The sequence below is a fragment of the Acomys minous genome (assembly GCF_964271855.1).
Source record: "Acomys minous genome assembly, chromosome: 8".
NCBI classification, from domain to species: Eukaryota; Metazoa; Chordata; class Mammalia; order Rodentia; family Muridae; genus Acomys; species Acomys minous.
In genome coordinates, this window is record NC_140489.1 from 8,251,864 (window position 1) to 8,270,667 (window position 18,804).

General features: G+C 52.4%; 1 protein-coding gene and 1 long non-coding RNA gene across 18 annotated transcripts in view; one reads left to right on the top strand and one right to left on the bottom strand.

Annotated features, from left to right (window-relative positions):
- Window positions 1-11,621, bottom strand: part of KLC1 (kinesin light chain 1) — a 39,583-nt gene extending 27,962 nt beyond the window's left edge. For 6 of the 17 annotated variants that reach the window (XR_014780955.1, XM_084791985.1, XM_084791982.1 and 3 more), the window contains exons 1-2: window positions 11,348-11,544; window positions 801-1,062 (exon numbers count right to left, since the gene is read on the bottom strand). Coding sequence is in view for 15 of the 17 variants with exons in the window: in XM_084791985.1 (XP_084648111.1) it covers window positions 801-1,061 (261 nt within the window). In the remaining 2 variants the exon portion in view is untranslated. Of the gene's footprint in view, window positions 1-800; window positions 1,063-11,347 lie in introns of all 17 variants that reach the window. The other 11 variants (XR_014780956.1, XM_084791977.1, XM_084791975.1 and 8 more) reach the window with 6 other exon arrangements.
- LOC311603134 lies at window positions 7,183-18,498 on the top strand. The gene is made up of 4 exons (XR_014780959.1): window positions 7,183-11,052; window positions 15,254-15,368; window positions 16,389-16,544; window positions 18,406-18,498. It is a non-coding gene; the product is annotated as an uncharacterized lncRNA (long non-coding RNA).
- The last annotated feature ends 306 nt before the right edge of the window (window positions 18,499-18,804 follow it).

An 18,804-nucleotide genomic window follows, 5' to 3' on the forward strand; every position in this document is an offset into this window, starting at 1 on the left:
AAGGCAGCATGCACACCATCCTCACCACTGAGACAGGAGAAGACCCTCTGCGGCTACCACCAACAGCGGGCAATACCGCCCACTCCAGGCGATACTGAGGCAGAGGCAGAAGGAGCCGGGCGCTTCAGCCTGCGCTGTCTGCAGACCCTGTATTTGCCTGTCCTGGTCAAAACATAGTAACTGAGCTACCACCCTCCTCAGTATAAAATACAAAACACCAGAAGGCAGGATCTTTCCTACTTCCGTAATTAAAACCTATCACTTCCAAGCCAAAAAAAAAGGGAAAGATTCCACGTTCCTAGCACCTTTCAACAACAGAACTGGATGCTGGCAAGTTATGTAATGGAGCTTGCTACCAAGCCTGAATGCATGAGTCCAGCCCTTGCAACTCACGTGGTGGGTCCCCATGGGCTGTTGTCTTAACCTTCCTGTGCATGCATGTGCACTGAGTTTTATGTTTTGTTTTGTTTTCAAGACAGGGTCTCTCTGTGTAGCCGTGGCTGTCTCACTCTGTAGACCACACTGGCTTGAACTCAGAGATCTGCCTGCCTCTGCCTCCCTGGTGCTGGGATTAAAGGCAGACGCTACCACAGCCCAGCCGGGGCACTGGATTTTAACTAGCTTTACTGACCACAAGTCCTCTGGGGAAGCACGTACAGACACGTACGCTTCCACTGTCCTCACCCCTACATCAGAGCTCCTCAAAAACACTCAGCAATGTGGTCCTGGGCTCGCTGTGTGACTAGGTGCTGGTCCACACGCACCCCCAAGAACAACCGTGACTAATGCGCCCTCGGTACCTGCGCCTCGCTCAGGCCAAGCTCCAGCATCTCCAAGGACTTGCGGATCATGCTGGACTTCTCCTCCACCAGGTTGCTCTCATCCTCCTTCTTTAAGCACTTCAGCGTCTCCAGCAAGCTCTGCAGGATGGAGTTGTGCTCATTCTTCAGGGCTTCCAGGCCCTGGATCACCTGCTTCGTCTTAGAGATGATCTCATCCTGCGTCAGCTTCTCCAGCTTCTCCTCCTTTATGTACACCATCGTGGACATGCTGTCATACATTCTAGAGCGGAGAAGAAACCAGACACTTCATAAGACCTTTGTTGATGTTACATCTTTTTTTTTTTTAATTTATTATTATGTATACAGTGTTCTACCTGCATGTACACCTGCAGGCCAGAAGAGGGCATCAGATCACATTATAGATGGCTGTGAGCCACCATGTGCTTGCTGGGAATTGAACTCATGACCTCCTGAAGAGCAGTCAGTGCGCTTAGCCTCTGAGCCATCTCTCCAGGCCTGATGTTACATCTTTAAACAGCGAACAGTGACAGTTTCAAATCATTTACAGAACTGGTGGGACAGCTCATCAGTTAAAACACTGGCTCTTCCAGAGGATCTGAACTCAGTTCCCAGCACCCACTTGTCAGCTCACAATTATCTGTAACTGTCTTTTGACCTCTGTAGGCACTGTGCACAGAAACACATAGATAAACATATAAACAAATACAGACACACATGCATACACACATATAGAGGCGAAATACCAACACACATAAACAAAATTAAGTAGATCTTTAAAAACTATAAACCAGGCAATGTTGGCTCACACCTCTAATCCCAGCACTCGGGAGGCAGAGGCAGGTGGATCTCTGTGAGTCCGAGGCCAGCCTGGTCTACAAAGTGAGTCCAGGACAGCCAGGGCTACACAGAGAGACCCTCTCTGGGGGAGAAAAAGATCACACACATGCGCACATGCATACGTGCACACACTGTCCTTTTTCACTGAGAGAACACAACAACAGAGTCCTCAGTTAGTATGCTTGCTGTGCACTCATAAGGCACATGGCCTGTAAGGTCATTGCTGCACATGTGTACTGGATAGCAAGCTAGGAAGATGGGATGCTGGCCAGAAAGTGACTGCAGCTCCCTGAAAGCAGATGTGTGCTCTCTTCTTCGAGGTCCTCAACAGTGAAGTGAGACACTGTCTGGCCAGCTTTAATGGAGACCACGCTGTAAGCGTAACTGGGTTCCCATGAGCAGGAAGAGGGCAGGGATACCAGGATTCAACTGGCGAAGGAGAAAAACATGTGGCCCTTCTCCGCTTATTGCTTCCCTCTGATCGCAAGGTTACATTCCCAGTAATGAAACATGAATGTCTGATCTTCCCCAGACAAAATGAGTCAAGCATTATATCAAAACATATTCTTGAGCTAGGCCCTGGATACAGCATTTGTAAGAACACAGAGGCCACTGGAGAACACAGGAGACTAGCTCAGACTGCACATCAAGGCCAAGCCAAGGCCCTGAGACAGACAGACGGACACACACACGCACAGACACACACACATACAGGCAAAGATGGGGGGGGGGGCAGAGGGGCAGAGGGAAGAGGAGACACGCAGGTGGGAGAGAGACTGGAGACTGCTGGGAAAGTGGGAAGGGAGAATTCCAAAGTATCCGAATGTGTCTGGGGCTCCAGCGATCCTGAGAACTGAGGCAGGTGTGATGGCGGGAGCCAGGCACTAAAGCACAGCCCTGAGCAGCGCTCCTGTGGGCTGCTGGGAGCAGGGTCTCAGGACACCCTCCCTGAGACTGCACTTGCCACTCTTTGAGCCCTTCCTTGCCAGGCTGCTCCAGAACTCTGAAGACAGTCGTTGTTCTTCCTGAGGTGGAACTTGCCTCCTTATAAATTATACCCACTGAGCTCACTTCATCCCTCTAACATATGAGCAAGGCACGGGACGATGATGACGACACTGTCTGCTCTTCCAAAGATCCTGAGTTCAATTCCCAGCAACCACATGGTGGCTCATAACCATCTATAATGAGATCTGGTGCCCTCATCTGGTGTGCAGGTGTACATGTGGACTAAACACTGTATAAATAAGAAATAAATTTTTTCTAAAGTTCTATTCTAGGTCCAATGTTCATCAGTCTATTTTTATTGTGGCAGATGGGTCCTTCTTGTATCTGAGAGTTTAAGATTTTGGTCCCCACCCTCGTTGGCAACTGTAAGCAGCATGAAGTGTGGGCAGTATTTGCGAAGCCTCAGTCAGAGTGAGGGCTCAGACTGTGTTCTAGTGTGGCCTCAAGTCACATCCGCTGGCCTCAGCTCTTCACGGGATCGTGGAACGTGATAGTCATGAAATGATCTGTACATTTCTTAGTTTCATAAAATAAGTAATGAAACAAGTATGAAAATGCTCCAGAAACTATATAATCCATGCTGGCCTCTAATTCACTGTGTAATTGAAGATAATCTTGAACTTCTTTTGAGAAATTTCTTATGTACACACACACACACACACACACACATACACAGCTTCCCAAGTGCTGGGATCAAAGGTGTGAGTCACCATACCTCATGTTTTAGGAACTTAAGTCAGATGCTGGGCTTGTCCTTTAGAATGGGGGGTTTTTATGTCATGTGACTGACACCTCAACTAAAAAGAGAAAATGTGGTAGAAATTATCAGGTCTGAGTGAGTACACAGAGCAAAGGGGGGCTGGAAGACCATATACAAGCAGCTTGCAGGTCCGAGATGCTGCATAACTCCCACACACACAGTGAAGGTGAAGGTGCAGGTGCATGCTGGGAAAGAGGGCAGACGCATGGAAGCTCTTGCACACGCATGGAAGCTCTTGCACACGTCACTAGAAGGACACTGCATGGGAGGTGTTCCCCAAAGCTCTGTATGTTTCTGGTGGGCTGAATACTGGGATTACAGGCAGGCGCCACCACAAAGGGGCTGTTGTTTGGTTTTCTTTTTCTTTTTTTAAAGATTCATTTATTTATTATGTATACAGTGTCCTGCCTACATGTGTGCCTGCACACCAGAAGAGGACATTAGATCTCATTATAGATGGCTGTGAGCCACCATGTGGTTGCTGGGAATTGAACTCAGGACCTTTGGAAGAGCAGCCTGTAAGTGCTCTTAACCTCTGAGCCATCTCTCCAACCCTGTTGTTTGGTTTTCAAGACAGGGTTTCTCTGTATAGTCCTGGGTGGCCTGGAACTCACTCTGTAGACCAGGCTGCCCCCAAACTCAGGACATCTGCCTGCCTCTGGATTAGCAGCCTGTACCAAACTAGGCTGGCTACAAATGCACAATCCTTCTGACTCTGCCCCTCAGCATCACTTCCTGGTGTGCGCCACCACACCCAGCCTCCTGTCCTTTCTTAAGAATCACTACAGGCCAGGCAGTGGTGGAGCATGCCTTTAATCCCAGCACTCAGGAGGCAGAGGAAGGTGGATCTCTGTGAGTTCAAGGCCAGCCTCGTCTACAAAGTGAGTCCAGGATAGCTAATGCTCCAGAGAGAAACCCTGTCTCAAAAAACCAAAACAAGGAAAACAACAACAAAAAAAGAAATTAAATACATAAATCTGAGTGCTACCACCTTCACCACGGCCACCACACACCATTCCTTCCTTCCGTCCATCCAACCTAACCCTCTCTGTCCTCTCCTGATTTGAGTCCTAACAATGGACCAAAGGAGCTCAGTAGATAGAGTGCTCGCCCGGCTGCCAGGACTCAGGAGGTAACAGGAAGATCAGAAGTTCAAAGTCATCCTTGACTACACAACAACTAAAACCCTGCTTGGGCTACATGAGACCTGGTCACAACACACACACACACACACACACACACACACACACACACACACACAAACACATACGGGCAAGAGAGCGAGCTGCCCCTGCCCCTCCCTCTCCCCCCCCCATCTCCATACCCCAGGAACCCATGCTGGCCACAAAAAAATAAATAAATAAATAAATAAAGTAAAATGTGTATAGGCAAAAGATTCATAACAGCAGCTGTTCTTCCAGTTGTGTTTCCATGCAAACACTCCACACTGGTACAAGAAAAATCCCCTGCTTGCTTTCTAGACTGTTTGTTCCAGCCATGGTGAAACACACCTTTAGTCCCAAGACCAGGGAAGCAAAGATAGAGGAGCTCTGTGAGTCGAAGGCCAGCTTGGTCTCTGACAGCTAAAACAACAGAGAGACCCTGAATTTAAAAAATAAATAAATAAATAAAAAAGCTGGGCGTGGTGGCGCACGCCTTTAATCCCAGCTCTCGGGAGGCAGAGGCAGGTGGATAGCTGTGAGTTCGAGGCCAGCCTGGTCTACAAAGCGAGTCCAGGAAGCCAAGGCTACACAGAGAGACACTCTCAAAAAACCACACACACACACACACACACACACACACACACACACACACACACACAAAAGCCAGGTGTGCTGGTTCAAGCTTTTAATCCCAGCACTCAGGAGGCAGAGGCCTTTGGATCTCTAGGACTTCAAGGCCAGCCTGGTCTACACAGTGAGTTCCAAAAGAGCCAGATCTATTTGGTGAGACCCTGACTCAAAAAAATTAAATAAATAAATAAAATAAATAACAAAAAAGCCTAAAGAGCCCCCCCCCAAGTGATTAATAGATGGGATAAGTAGTTGCCATTTGTATATTTAGAACAAACACAAAGAAACAGAAGCTGGGAGTTTGAGAGGGGGGTGCACACAGGAAGGGCTCAGGGAGGAAAGGAAGAAAATGATGTAGTTATATTTTAATTAAGAAAAAAAAAGCAAGTCGGGCGTGGTGGCACACTGTGGATCACTGTGAGTTCGAGGCCAGCCTAGTCTACAAAGTGAGTCCAGGACAGCCAAGGCTACAGAGAGACCCTGTCTCAAAAAAAAAAAAAAAGCAATGTTTGCCAGCCAGTGGTGCACACCTTTAATCTCAGCACTCAGGAGACAGAGACAGGCAGAGCTCAATGAGATCAGGCCAGACTGGTCTACAGAGTGAGTCCAGGACAGCCAGGGCTCCACAGAGAGATGCTCTCTCAAAAAGAGAACAGCAATAGGGCAAAGCCGCCCCTGAAGAGACAGCTGTGACACGGTTCACGGGGTTGTGACTTTGACAAGCACAACTGAGTCCAAGCCTGACATGGAAGCCCTGATGGAACTGTCCATAGCCTACTCTGTTTAATTAATGTCGCACTCCTTTATCAGGAGGACAGAGTGACCACAGCACCCACTTTACCAGGAAGAATAGGCACTTCCAGAGGCAAGTGTCCACATTAGGCAGTGGATCAGGGACAACCAGTGGCTTAAACTGAGGTAATAATAGAAGGTCAGCTTGCGGCCACATACCCTCAACTCCAGCATTCAGGAGACAGAGACAGGGCGATCTCTGAGTCCCAGGCCAGCCTACAGAGAGCTGTAGGTCAGCCAAGGCCACATACTGATACTGTCTTAAAACAAGCAAAAGAACCCTGAGACCATGAAACTATTCTAGAAGCAAGAAGTCATTTTATTCACATCCATATACAATTCCCTCAAGAGGCTTATTCCAGGGCTTTTTTTTTTTTTTTTTTTTTGGAGGGGGTCCTTTTTCGAGACAGGGTTTCTCTGTGTAGCCCTGGCTGTCCTGGACTCACTTGTAGACCAGGCTGGCCTTGAACTCACAGCAATCCACCTGCCTCTGCCTCCAGAGTGCTGGGATTAAAGGCCAGCGCCACCACTGCCGTGCAGTGTTTGGGAATTTTTGTTGGTTGTTTATTTAGAGTGGGTGCTAGAGACTGACCTCAGGGCTTATACACACTAGGCCAGCACTCTACCACTGAGCTACATGCACAGGTGTGCTCTGTACTCTGGGCTTGAGACACAGCCTCGCCAGGATGGAATCCAGGCTGGCCCTGCACCCTGTCCTGCTGCGGCTTCCTAGGCTGGAGCTGTAGGGGCCACCAAACTGGACCACGGTGCATTCTGATCCATGGGTACTAACTACCTTGGACTTTTTGGATTTTTTTTTTCAAGACAGGGTTTCTCTGTGTAGCCTTTGTTGTCCTAGACTCACTTTGTAGAGCAGGCTGGCCTCGAACTCACAGCAATGCGCCTGCCTCTGCCTCCCAAGTGCTGGGATTAAAGGCGTGCATCACCACAGCTGGCTCCAGATGTAGACTTTTTAGTCCAGCAGTTCTTTACAATCCTCCTCTCCCAAGGTCGTGGGGCACTCTCCCTCAGGCAGGACAGTATGCATGGCACTGCCGGCCTTCAATGTAATGCTGATTCACTCTGAAATCTCCAGTCTTATTCTTCAGGCCTGCATCTCTAGCTAGCTCACTGGGCCTCCCACAAGGACCTGGAATTTATCATACTCAAAAGTAAACAGCATGCTGTCCTCTCCCCATTCTAACATGGTGGGTGTCACCAGCCAATGAGTCACCAAACAGCAAAGAAGCTATTCTAAATGCATTCTCTCCCCGCTCAGCAAGTGCTGGCTGTGCACCACACGCTGGCACAGAGCCAGGGATAAATCCCACCCTTGTGGACATGGGGAATGTATGAGCAGACAGAGAGACAAGAAGATAAGCCGGAGACAGAGAGACAACTCAGCAGTTAAGAGCATCTACTGCTTTCACAGGACCTCGGTTCAGTTCCCAGCTCACAATCATCTGTAACTTCAGTTCCAAGGGATCCACCGCCCTTTTCTGGCTGCCTCAGTCATCAGGTGCACATACATACACGAAGCAAACACTGATACACATTAAAAAAAACATGGGCATGGTGGCACACACCTTTAATCCTGGCACTTGGGAGGCAGAGGCAGGTGGCTCTTCATGCTTACATGCCAAGTCCAGGATAACCAGGGCTACACAGAGAAACCCTGTCTCAAAAAATCAATAAATAAATAAAGCACAGCTCTTTCAATAAGGAAGTACTAGCAAGAAAGACCAGGCCAGGGACTAGAGAGATGGCTCAAAGGTTAAGAGCACTGGCTGTTCTTCTGAAGATCCTGAGTTCAACTCCCAGCAACTACATGGTGGCTCACAACCATCTGCCATGTGATATGACGCCCTCTTCTGGTCTGCAGGCATACATGTTGGCAGAATACTGTATACATAATAAATAAATAAATCTTAAAAAAAAAATAAAAGAAAAACAGACAGACCAGGCTGGATAGGGCAGAACCATGGCTTTTAACTCAGCTGGGTGGGCACCTGGCCAGGCAAATGGGGCAGGACAGGAGGACACTACTGAAATCTTTAGTGACTGACGGACATGGTCCACTGTCCATGGTCTGCAGAGGCTCCCTCCCTGCCAACCCTCACCCTCCTGCTCCAAGGCAGACTACAGCATGCGAGTCCCAGAGACATGGCTGTTCTTCTGCACCCCCAGCCACTGTCCTAATTTAGACTAGGGTGGGTACTTCCTAACTAGCTCACCCTGTGCACAGGGGGGTGGGGGGAGATTGGGGAGAGACACACACACACACACACACACACACACACACACACACACACACACAAACCACTGCCTTCGCCTTCCCCAAGCACCCCTGGCTCATCTCACCCTCCCTCCATCCTCAGATTGGGAGCAGCCTCCTTGCCTCTTCCTACCACAGGAGCATCCCCTAGCCTCACCTTCCCCTCACCCCATCCGGCTGGGACAGGCCTCAGCCACAGCCTTATCTCCTCCCATCAGGACCACACATGGCCAGTCTGTCTCCTCAGCACTCAGGCTGGGTCTAAGCTCTGTGCCAGGGTCCCTAATAGCACAGTGCTGCCCAGTGGCTTTCAGCAAGCAACAGTCCCTCAGGCTCATGCTTCCATGGATTTTATTTTATTTTTTTCTAAGGCAGGGTTTCTCTCTGCAGCCCTGGCTGTCCTCGAACTCACAAAAATCTACCTCCCTCCACCTTCCAAGTGTTAGTCTTTGTTTTTTACTTTAAAAATCTTGCTGTGTAGCACAAGCTGGCCTCAAAATCCTCAAAATGCGCACTATGGCCAGTTTCTAATGTTTTTATCCCACATTCTAAAACTTGACACTATCCTGCTCAGCATGGTAGTCACTTCTGTTGCACAATCTGATTTCTAATATTCACTCAACTAAGACCGCCATCGCTTCTGACCTTTCTTTCTAGTTCTTTTAAGTCAATTATGTCTGAAGATTGTTTATGGCCCTTCAGAGACTTTTACTTTCTCCCAACCTGGGGGGAAAATGGTTTAAAATGTTTTTGAAAGGCCGGTGTCTCAGCACTCGGAGGCAGAGACAGGTGAATCTCTGAGTTCAAGGCCTGCCTGGTCTACAAAGTGAGTCCAGGACAGCCAGGGCTACAAGAGAAACTGTCTCAAAAAACCAAGATAAATAAATGATTTTGTTTATGTGTCCATCTGCATGGGCTTTTTTTGTTTGGTTGGTGTTGGTTTGTTCTGTTTTGTTTTGTGCACCACAACAGCCCAGAAGAGGGTCTCAGATCCCCTGGAAGTGGAGTTAGAGACAACTTCTGAGCTGCCTTATCTGGGTGCTGGGAACCAAACTCAAGTCCCTCGGAAAGAACAGTAATTGCTCTTAACAACTGGGCCGTCTCTCTGGCCCCAAGAATGTACTTATTTTGTTAAAAACATAAACATTTACGTTGTGGGTAATAGTTGATTTGTTTTTTCTTACACTGAGGGAACAGGACCTTTGGAATGCTAGGCTGGTACCCGAGCACCCTTCAGCCTGGAAGACTTTACTATGGACTATTAGACGTGTGTACCTCATCTCCTCGTCTCTGCACTTGGAAAACCACTGTCCAGGTCCATGCATGTCTATACTTTTCTTGCTTTTAGGTTTTTGTTTTATTTGATGTGGGCTTTGCTATGTAGTCAGAGCCCTCCGCCTCGGCTAAGGTATGCACTGTCACTCCCTGCTCTACCTTTACAATGCACTGCCAAGCCAGCTGGATGCTGGTGCTACAGAGAGGTGGCCAGCGGCCCCACCCCAAGACCATCAGCGTGGACAGCAACACGATGCCGCATTCTTTAATGAACTGGAAAAGGCCCATCCTTCCACATAGCCACACACTCTGAAATTTTAAATAGAATCACTGCATCCTTAAAAATACTTAGGACACCGAACAGTAAGTCAAATAACCATGAAAGAAGATCCCTAACTGTGGCATGTTCGGAGGGGTGAGGAGGTTGGCCCAATGTCCTATTACAATGCATTCTGAGGCTTAGTCATGCTGTATGAAGAGCCTAGGAATTTAAGTAACAAAAGAACCAAAACTGCAACTACCCCTCTATAGAGCAGTTTAAATAGTATATAAATGTTTTGTTCTCATGCTTTCTAAATACGTCACTTTAGCTAGTACACCGATCACCACTTGATAATAAAACAATAGCAGGTGGTGACAATTCCAGCACAGCACACCTGCAAACTCCGTTATAAGGCCATACACGCCATCACACACTAAAATCACTTTTTAACGCTTTAAGATTTTTTATGGGAAGGGGACTCCGCACGGTACAAGGAAAAGCATTCCAGGCTGGGCACGTTCGGGTCGCCAGGGAGATTCCACACCCGGCCACTGAAAGAGACTGGCTGGCCACCGGCCACGGACCACAGCATGACAGCACGCAGCCCAGGGCGGTGCCGGGGAGAGGTGGGGGCTAGAAGGGCGGAGAGGCCTGAGACAATGCCAGCCGGCTGACCCCCAACACACACGCTGCTACCGCCGCCGCCGCCTCCCCGGGCCTTCAGCAGCCAGGCTTTGGGACCCTAAGCCCACAGCTGCCATTGGAAAGCCTCCCCCGCCCCGGGGCCTGAGTCAGGGCGGGGCCCTGAACACAGATGGGACAGAAGCCGAGGGACGCCGGAGAGGAGCAGGGGAGAGGGGACGGGGCAGGGACCCGATCCTAGAGTGCAGGCAGATCCTCCAAACCTGGAGGATCACAGACGGAGAAGGGACAAGTACCTCAACCCAAAAAGGCACAGGCAAAGCTGGGACAGGTCTCGAACCAGGACTGGCAGAGAGGGTTTCTAGAAGAGCTTCAGCCTGGGTGTGCAGAGAGATGACAAAGACCGCAGACAGGAGGGGCGCAGGCAGTGACAGGGCAGAGACCCAAACCAGGGGCGCAGGTAGCCAGGGGACAAGGACCGCAGACTGGAGGAACACGGAGAGGTGACAAGAGACCCAAGCCTGGAAAGTCGCAGGCGGAGACCTGACAGAAACCCCAGGCTGGATGAGCACAGGCTGAGAGAGGACAAGGACCGCAGATTGCAGGTGCGCAGGCAGAGGTGACAGAGACCGGGCGCATGGAGGGGCGCGGGCGGAGCCGGGAGGGGACCCGAGCGTGCAGACGCGAGTGAGAAAGCCAGGGAGGGGTCTGGATCTGGGTCCAGGCGCAGGACCAGAATCGCAGCCTGGAAGGGCGGGGTGCAGATGCGGCGGTGGACCGGAAGGGCCCGGGAGCCTTAACCCGGAGGATGCGGGCGGGAAGGGGTCGCGGGCGTCTCCAGAGCGCTGCGCACGAGCCCCGCGGAGCCCGGGGCGGGGCGGGGCGGGGTCGCACACTCACCGTCCGATCAGGAGCGCCGCGCTCGTCGCGCTGTCGCAGGCCGAGGCCGCGCGGAGCCCAGCAGTCTCAGCAGCAAGCGGCGCCTCCGCGGCCGCCCCGCAGCATCCTCAGCCTGACCCGCGCGCCGCAGCCTCGCGCCAACCTCCGCCGCCGAAAATGGCGTCGCCGGCGCCGCGCCTGCCCCACAATGCCATGCGCCGTGACGTCACCCACCCTCGCACCGCCGGGCGGGGCTCGGTGGGGGGTGGGGGGGAAACTGAGGCGGAGATCTGCAGTCCGGCGCTCTCTAGAAGCCTCTAATCTGCGTGCGGTCGCCCCATCCTGGGAGGCCTTACGCGTCGCGCCTCCAGCAGTGGAGGAGGGGAAAGATGCCAGGCGGCCAGGGCCCACCCTTCCTTCGCTCGCTCCCGGCCGCAGCTCTCGACCTCCAGCCTGGCCCGAAGGGCAAGCTTGCCAGCTCAGGTTGCTCCTGGGCCTCACACAGCCGCCTGGCACCCCAGCTTCAGGCCTGACTCAGCAGCCGGCTGGAGGGTACGCTGAGTCAGTGGCAAGGCTGAGCTTGCCTGCCACCGGCTTGGGAATCCTCCGGGTGCCTTTGAACGTTCCCAGAATGGCCCGGTGGCATTACTAAGGGGTAGGGGTTGCGAGTGCCAGCCTCCTCACCTTGGGAGCCACTGCCCTCTTCCGATGGTATTGGCTTAGCACCTGCTGCCGTCCTCCCCCCCCTCCCCCCGCCCCCGCAGTTACACCTGTCAACAGCAGGGAGGCAGGTGCTTTTGGTCTTAACAGGCAGATCAGTTACTTTGACCTAGGAAAATCAAAGGCCGGGTAATAAGAGGGCAGCTCCTGTGGGGAGCACAGCTGCTCAGGTTGCCTTAAGGAAGGAGTCTTTTCTTGACTGAAGTCTTTACAGCTCGCCCCAGCTCACCAACTACTGCTTGGTGTTACCAGTGCTTCAGCCACCGCCACACCTCTGAGCAAGCCTTTTGCCTGCATGCTGTAGGAAAGAAAACACCAGGCTGAACAGGAGCCCTTTGCGTCCTGTGGGCCAGGCACTGGCCCCCTCAGAGCCCTGTATACGTGCACACTTCTTCAGTGAAGGGCCTTTTGTTTCATCTGCCCCTTGCTTTGTTCATCTTGTTTTTTGGTCCCTTCGAGTAATGTCTACCAAGCTCCCAAGAGCGTCAGGTGCACTGAGTGGCAGATGACCTCCCATTCCAGTGAGCAAAACAGGCTCAAACAGAATCTGACTCGTTGAAATAGTAAAACAGCCGAGGTAGTGGTGGGGGGGAGGCAGTTCATGTCTTTAGTCCCAGGACTCTGGAGGCAGAAGCAGACAAATCTCTGTGAGTTTGAGGCCAGCCTGGTCTACAGAGTTTCAGGATAGCCAGGGCTACACAGAGAAACCCTGTCTCAAAAAAAACAAAGAAAATGCCGTGCATGGTGGCACATGCCTTTTATCCCAGCACTTGGGAGGCAGAGGCTGGCAGATCGATGTGAGTTGGAGACCAGCCTGATCAACAAAGCAAGTACAGGAAAGCCAAGGCTACACAGAGAAACCCTGTCCCGAAAAACCAAAAGGACAGAAAAAGAAAATAAAACAACAGGTGGATGGTGTGCTAGGGAGCGGGGAGTACATAACCCAAACTCCAAGGTCAGAAAACTGTGCTGACGCCCAAAATATAGGAAAGAATGGGCTCACAAAGCCAGCATATGACAAACACTCTAGTAAAGTCCTGAGACTCGAGCAACCCTGTTGTGTTGTGGGCAAGAAAAGACCAAGCTAATCAACCCTGCCCCAGCCACACATGGCTCTCAGCTCCAGCTTGGTCTCCAGGATGCACAGGACCTGGCTGCGCTAACCTCATGTTATCCTGCCCCTAACTGCCCCTGACTGCCCCCAGCTGCCCCTAGCTGCCCCTGACTGCCCCCAGCTACCCCTAGTTGCCCCCGGCTGCCCCTGACTGTCCCTAGCTGCCCCTGACTGCCCCCAGCTACCCCTAGCTGCCCCCAGCTGCCCCTAGCTGCCCCTGACTGCCCCCAGCTACCCCTAGCTGCCCCCAGCTGCCCCTGACTGTCCCTAGCTGCCCCCAGCTACCCCTAGCTGCCCCCAGCTGCCCCTGACTGCCCCCAGCTACCCCTAGCTGCCCCCAGCTGCCCCTGACTGCCCCCAGCTACCCCTAGCTGCCCCCAGCTGCCCCTGACTGCCCCCAGCTACCCCTAGCTGCCCCCAGCTGCCCCTGACTGCCCCCAGCTACCCCTAGCTGCCCCCAGCTGCCCCTGACTGTCCCTAGCTGCCCCCAGCTACCCCTAGCTGCCCCCAGCTGCCCCTGACTGCCCCCAGCTACCCCTAGCTGCCCCCAGCTGCCCCTGACTGCCCCCAGCTACCCCTAGCTGCCCCCAGCTGCCCCTGACTGCCCCCAGCTACCCCTAGCTGCCCCCAGCTGCCCCTGACTGCCCCCAGCTACCCCTAGCTGCCCCCAGCTGCCCCTGACTGTCCCTAGCTGCCCCTGACTGCCCCCAGCTGCCCCTGACTGCCCCCAGCTACCCCTAGCTGCCCCCAGCTGCCCCTGACTGTCCCTAGCTGCCCCCAGCTACCCCTAGCTGCCCCCAGCTGCCCCTGACTGCCCCCAGCTACCCCTAGCTGCCCCTAGCTGCCCCCAGCTGCCCCTGACTGTCCCTAGCTGCCCCTGACTGCCCCCAGCTGCCCCTAGCTGCCCCCAGCTGCCCCTGACTGCCCCCAGCTGCCCCCAGCTGCCCCTGACTGTCCCTCAGTTTGCCCTGCCTCCCTCACTTCAGTGTCCACCTGCCTAGAATGTTACATGACTTCCTGGGGAGACATAGAGCCATCTCTCTATCCGGGGGCTGGAGAGATGGCTCAGAGGTTAAGAGCACTGGCTGTGGGCTGGAGAGATGGCTCAGTGGTTAAGAGCACCACCTGCTCTTCCAAAGGTCCCGAGTTCAATTCCCAGTAACCACATGCTGGCTCACAACCTGTAATGTCATGCGATGCCCTCTTCTGGCCTGCGGGTGTGCATGCAGGCCATAATAAATAAATAAGTAAATAAATAAATAAATCTTAAAGAGCACTGGCTGCTCTTCCATAGGACCTGAGTTCAATTCCCAGCAACCAGCAACCACATAGTGGCTCCCAACCATCTGTAATGTGATCTAATGCTCTCTTCTGGCCTGCAGATGTACATGCAGGCAGAGCACTATACATAATAATAAATAAGTAAATCTTAGAGAGAGAGAGAGATAGGAGCTTATTGCTTATTGCTCTCTCAGGGGACTGGAGTTCTGTTTCCAGAAATTGCCTGTAACTCCAGCTCCAGGGCATCTGTGGCCTCTCTTCTGGCCTCTGTGACATCTGTACACACACACACACACACACACACACACACACACACACACACACACACACATCAATGACTATGAATCTTTGAAAAAACACCTGTTCATCCTCAAACAGGGCATCAACAGAGCAAAGAAAGAATTCCACCCTAGTCCCGCTTGATGAGCCAAGGAGATTAGGGATATTTACAGAAACAAGGATGACAGACCAGCAGCTATAGCACTCAAAGGCCACCCAGCATGTGTGACAGCTCACGAAAGCTTCGTAGCCTCCGTACACCCAGCACCTCTCCTCTCAGGGCCGTGGACAGCTGGGAGGCAGGGAAGAGTGGTCACAGGACTCTTGGGTGAGGGTCTGGTCCCTCTCCTGGGAGTGTTAACAGCTCTTTCCCATGCCCCTAGCCAGCACTGTATCATCTTGCCTCCCTCATCGTCATGCCTGGAGGGCCAAGGTGGTCTGTAGGTCCCCACAGTGCTCCCTGCTCTGTCATGGCCTTGGTCATGTTTCCCCACAGGAAGTAGACCACAACAGATGTTTTTCTTTGTCCCCAGGTACTCCAAGACTCAGGCAAAAGTCATTTCCTCAATGAAGCCTTCTCTGACCATACCAGCCTGGCCAAGGCCTGCTCCGGGCTTCCACCTGTCCCTTCTCCTGCTGTGCACTGTGGTCAGTTTACACAGCTGCTTGTCCCCTGACCTGACAGCATTAGAGCAGAGGTATTCTGTGTCCACTCAGCCCTCACAGTCCTCCCTAGCCACTGTCCCCGAGCAGCCAGGTATGCGGTTGAGGCCAGTGGAAGAGAGAAGGTCAAGTTGACCCTTGCTCCTCTTTCCTTTGCCCCACCCCCTCTGGTGGAAGAGACACTCACTCAGGCCCTGTGAGTGCTTGACTTCTGTTCTGAGAGCCATTAATGGCGGAGGCTGCTCCCCCAAGGGAGGGACTGACCAAGGCAGAAGGCATGGATCCTGGGCTCTGCTGCACAAATATTTGGCAGAACAGCCAGCCGCCTGGTGGCTGGTGAAGCTCTGGAGCATCCACAGTGTGCCCCACCCATCTCTGAGACCAGCACCCAGCCTTGCTGAATACATTGTTTCTTTCTTCATTTGTCCTTTTTTTTTTTTTTTTAATATTTTGAGATAGGGTCTTGTGCATCCCAAGTAGACCTCAAACTCACTATAAACTGAGAATAACCTTGAATTTACAACCCTCTTGCCTCCAACCCCCAAATGCTGGCACTATAGGCATGCACCACCACACCCAGTTTATATGGAGCTCCAGGGACTAAACCTTGGGTTTTGTGCATACTAGGCAAGCATTCTACAAACCTCCAGCCCTGGCTGTCTCTGTTGATTGTTGGACCCTCACAGCCACTGAATAGAGCACTGTTGCCCCCACTTTACAGATATATACAGATATATATATATATATATCCCAGCTCCTGTAGGCTTTGAGACGTGCCTGCTATCTCTTGGAGAGACATCGTCTCTCAGCTTTGGGAAGCACAATACAGCCTCTGACATGGAGGTTGGCTGAGCAAGCATTATGTCCCAAGTGAGCTCTGCCTTGGCAATGAGGAGGCCTCAGCAAGCTGCAATGAGCAAGCAGACACTATCTGCCCCTCCCAGTGAGCTAAGAGGAGCAGGACCCTAGGAACAAGCATGGGGTACCAAGGTAAAGCCTTAACAGCTTGTTTGCAGAGATCCTGAGGCCTCTGAGCATCCCTGGGACCGGCTGAAGGCTTGGGGGACTGTGCCACTGTGGAGCATCGAAGCACCCTGGCAGGCCATGCTCCCCACAGCAGGACTGGGGTAGCTCCGGCTGTAGCAGGCTGGCTCACGAAGGGTGAGTCCTTTGTCTTGTTCTATGGGACAAGAGTAGTTGGCATGGTGACTGCCTGCCTCTCCTCCCTTTTCCCTTCCCAGAAGTGTGTGGTCCTCTGTGCTTCTCGCTCTCCTTCAGCCTCGGGCCCTTCCTTCTGTCCCGCTCCCAAACCCAGACAGATCAGTAAGCTGCCTAGAAATGAAAACCAAGGCTAGAGCTCAACTTGCGGATTTGCTTTTCTGCCCTTGTTAAGGTAACTGTTGCTGATATGAAGCACCATGCCCAAAAGCAAGCCGGGGAGGGAAGGGCTTATTTGGCTTTCAGTCCCACGTCACTGTCCATCACTGGAGGAAGTTAGGACAAGAACTCAAGCAGGGCAGGAACCTGGAGGCAGGAGCTGACGCAGAGGCCATGAGGGTGCTGCTCACTGCTCCCCATGCATTGCTCACCAGCAGCCCAGGGATGGCACTAATTTTAAAAATGTCCCACAGCCTTGCTTACAGCCCCATCTCAGTGAGACATTTCTCAGTTGAAACCTCTTCCTTCTTAATGACAGCTTCTGTCAAGTTGACAAAATTAGCCAGCACCTTGTCCTTTGGCTTGTTTTTGAAATAAGGTCTCATGTAGGCCAGGTTGGCCTCAAACTCAGGGTGACCTTTAATTTCTGTTCCTCCTGGCTCCACCTCCTAAGTGCTGGGGTAATAGACATGAACACCAACACCAGCACCAACACCAACAACCATCTTAGTCTGTGTTGTTGCTGATGTTTTGTTTGTTTTTGAGACAAAATCTCATTGGAATTTCAAAGCTGCTGAGGTGAAGCTGGTGAACAGTGAAGTAAGCCAAACGTGGCGTGGCGCACGCCTTTAATCCCAGCACACCAGAGGCAGAGGTAGGTGGATCTCTGAGTCAGAGGCCAGCCTGGTCTAGGGAGTGAGTTCCAGGACAGCCTGGGCTGCACAGAGAGATTCTGCTTTAAAGAAGAAGGAAGAGCCGGGCATGGTGGCGCATGCCTTTAATCCCAGCACTTGGGAGGCAGAGGCAGGCGGCGGATCGCTGTGAGTTGGAGGCCAGCCTGGTCTACAAAGAGAGTTCCAGAATAACCAAGGCTACACAGAGAAACCCTGTCTCGTAAAGAAAAGAAGGAGGAGGAGGAGGAGGAGGAGGAGGAGGAGGAGGAAGATAGAGGAGAATGAAAGAAAAAGAAATAGAACTGCCAAGTAGAAATAGAGCCAGTTGCCGGGCATGGTGGCAAGCACGCCTTTAATCCCAGCACTCAGGAGGCAGAGGCAGGTGGATGGATCTCTGAGAGTTCGAGGTCAGCCTGGTCTACAAATCAAGGCCAGGACAGCCAGGGCTACACAGAGAAACCCTGTCACAAAAACAAAAACCAACAAACAAAACCTCATGCATCTTTTTAATGTAAATATGAATAAGTATTTTGTCTTAGGAAGAAACAGAAGGCTGAGGTTGTCCACAAATGCCCAAGAACAGAGGAAACGAGAGGAGGAGGATGACAGGAAAAGGGAAGGAAGAAGCAACACAAGTGAGAAGACACTAAAGGAGTGTTAGCGGAGAGGATGTCCTCCTGGAGAGGATGTCCTCCTGGGAAACAGTGCTTAATGTCTGGCTCAGGCTGGGAGGGAGCTGGAAGGTGGGTGCGTGGGTGGCATCGTCAGCTGGAGGCACCTGCCCCTCCCCTCAGAAGCCTGCAGCCCCCTCCGGACCCAGGCAGCATTGCTGTGTGCAAGGCTCCGGGAGGAGTCACTGGGCACGCCCGTCCTGGTATCCGGCCCTGGGGCTAATCTTGCTCTTATGCAGGTCACACCCTTTCTGGCTTCAATTCTAAAAATGGAACTTCCAGGCAGTTTTTCCTTTGCAGAGCCAGCATTGCCCATCTGGGGCTGCTGCCTTCGGACAGCAGTGCCGGGACGAGAACCAGCCGGCGAGGGAGGGGAGCCAGCGGCGAGGAGAGCCGGCTGGCGAGGGTGGCAGGAGGCAGCCTGGCCATCTCTGCCCCTCACATTCTCCTAGGAGTGTGGCACCTGTGTGGACAACCCACTTCTTCACTGAGTGCCTGCACATACGGAGAGAGGGTACCTAGGGGTCCCCTAAGTTCTGCAGGCTACCACATCGCTTCCTGTTAATCGTGATTCGGGAGGCCCAGGGTCTCAGTAGCCTGTTGTCACATGACTCCAGGAACCCAGGCCTCACACACTCGTCCTGGAGGCCTGCCTGAGTACAGCTGGAGGAGACCTCAGGCCTCAAGAGATTCCCTGTC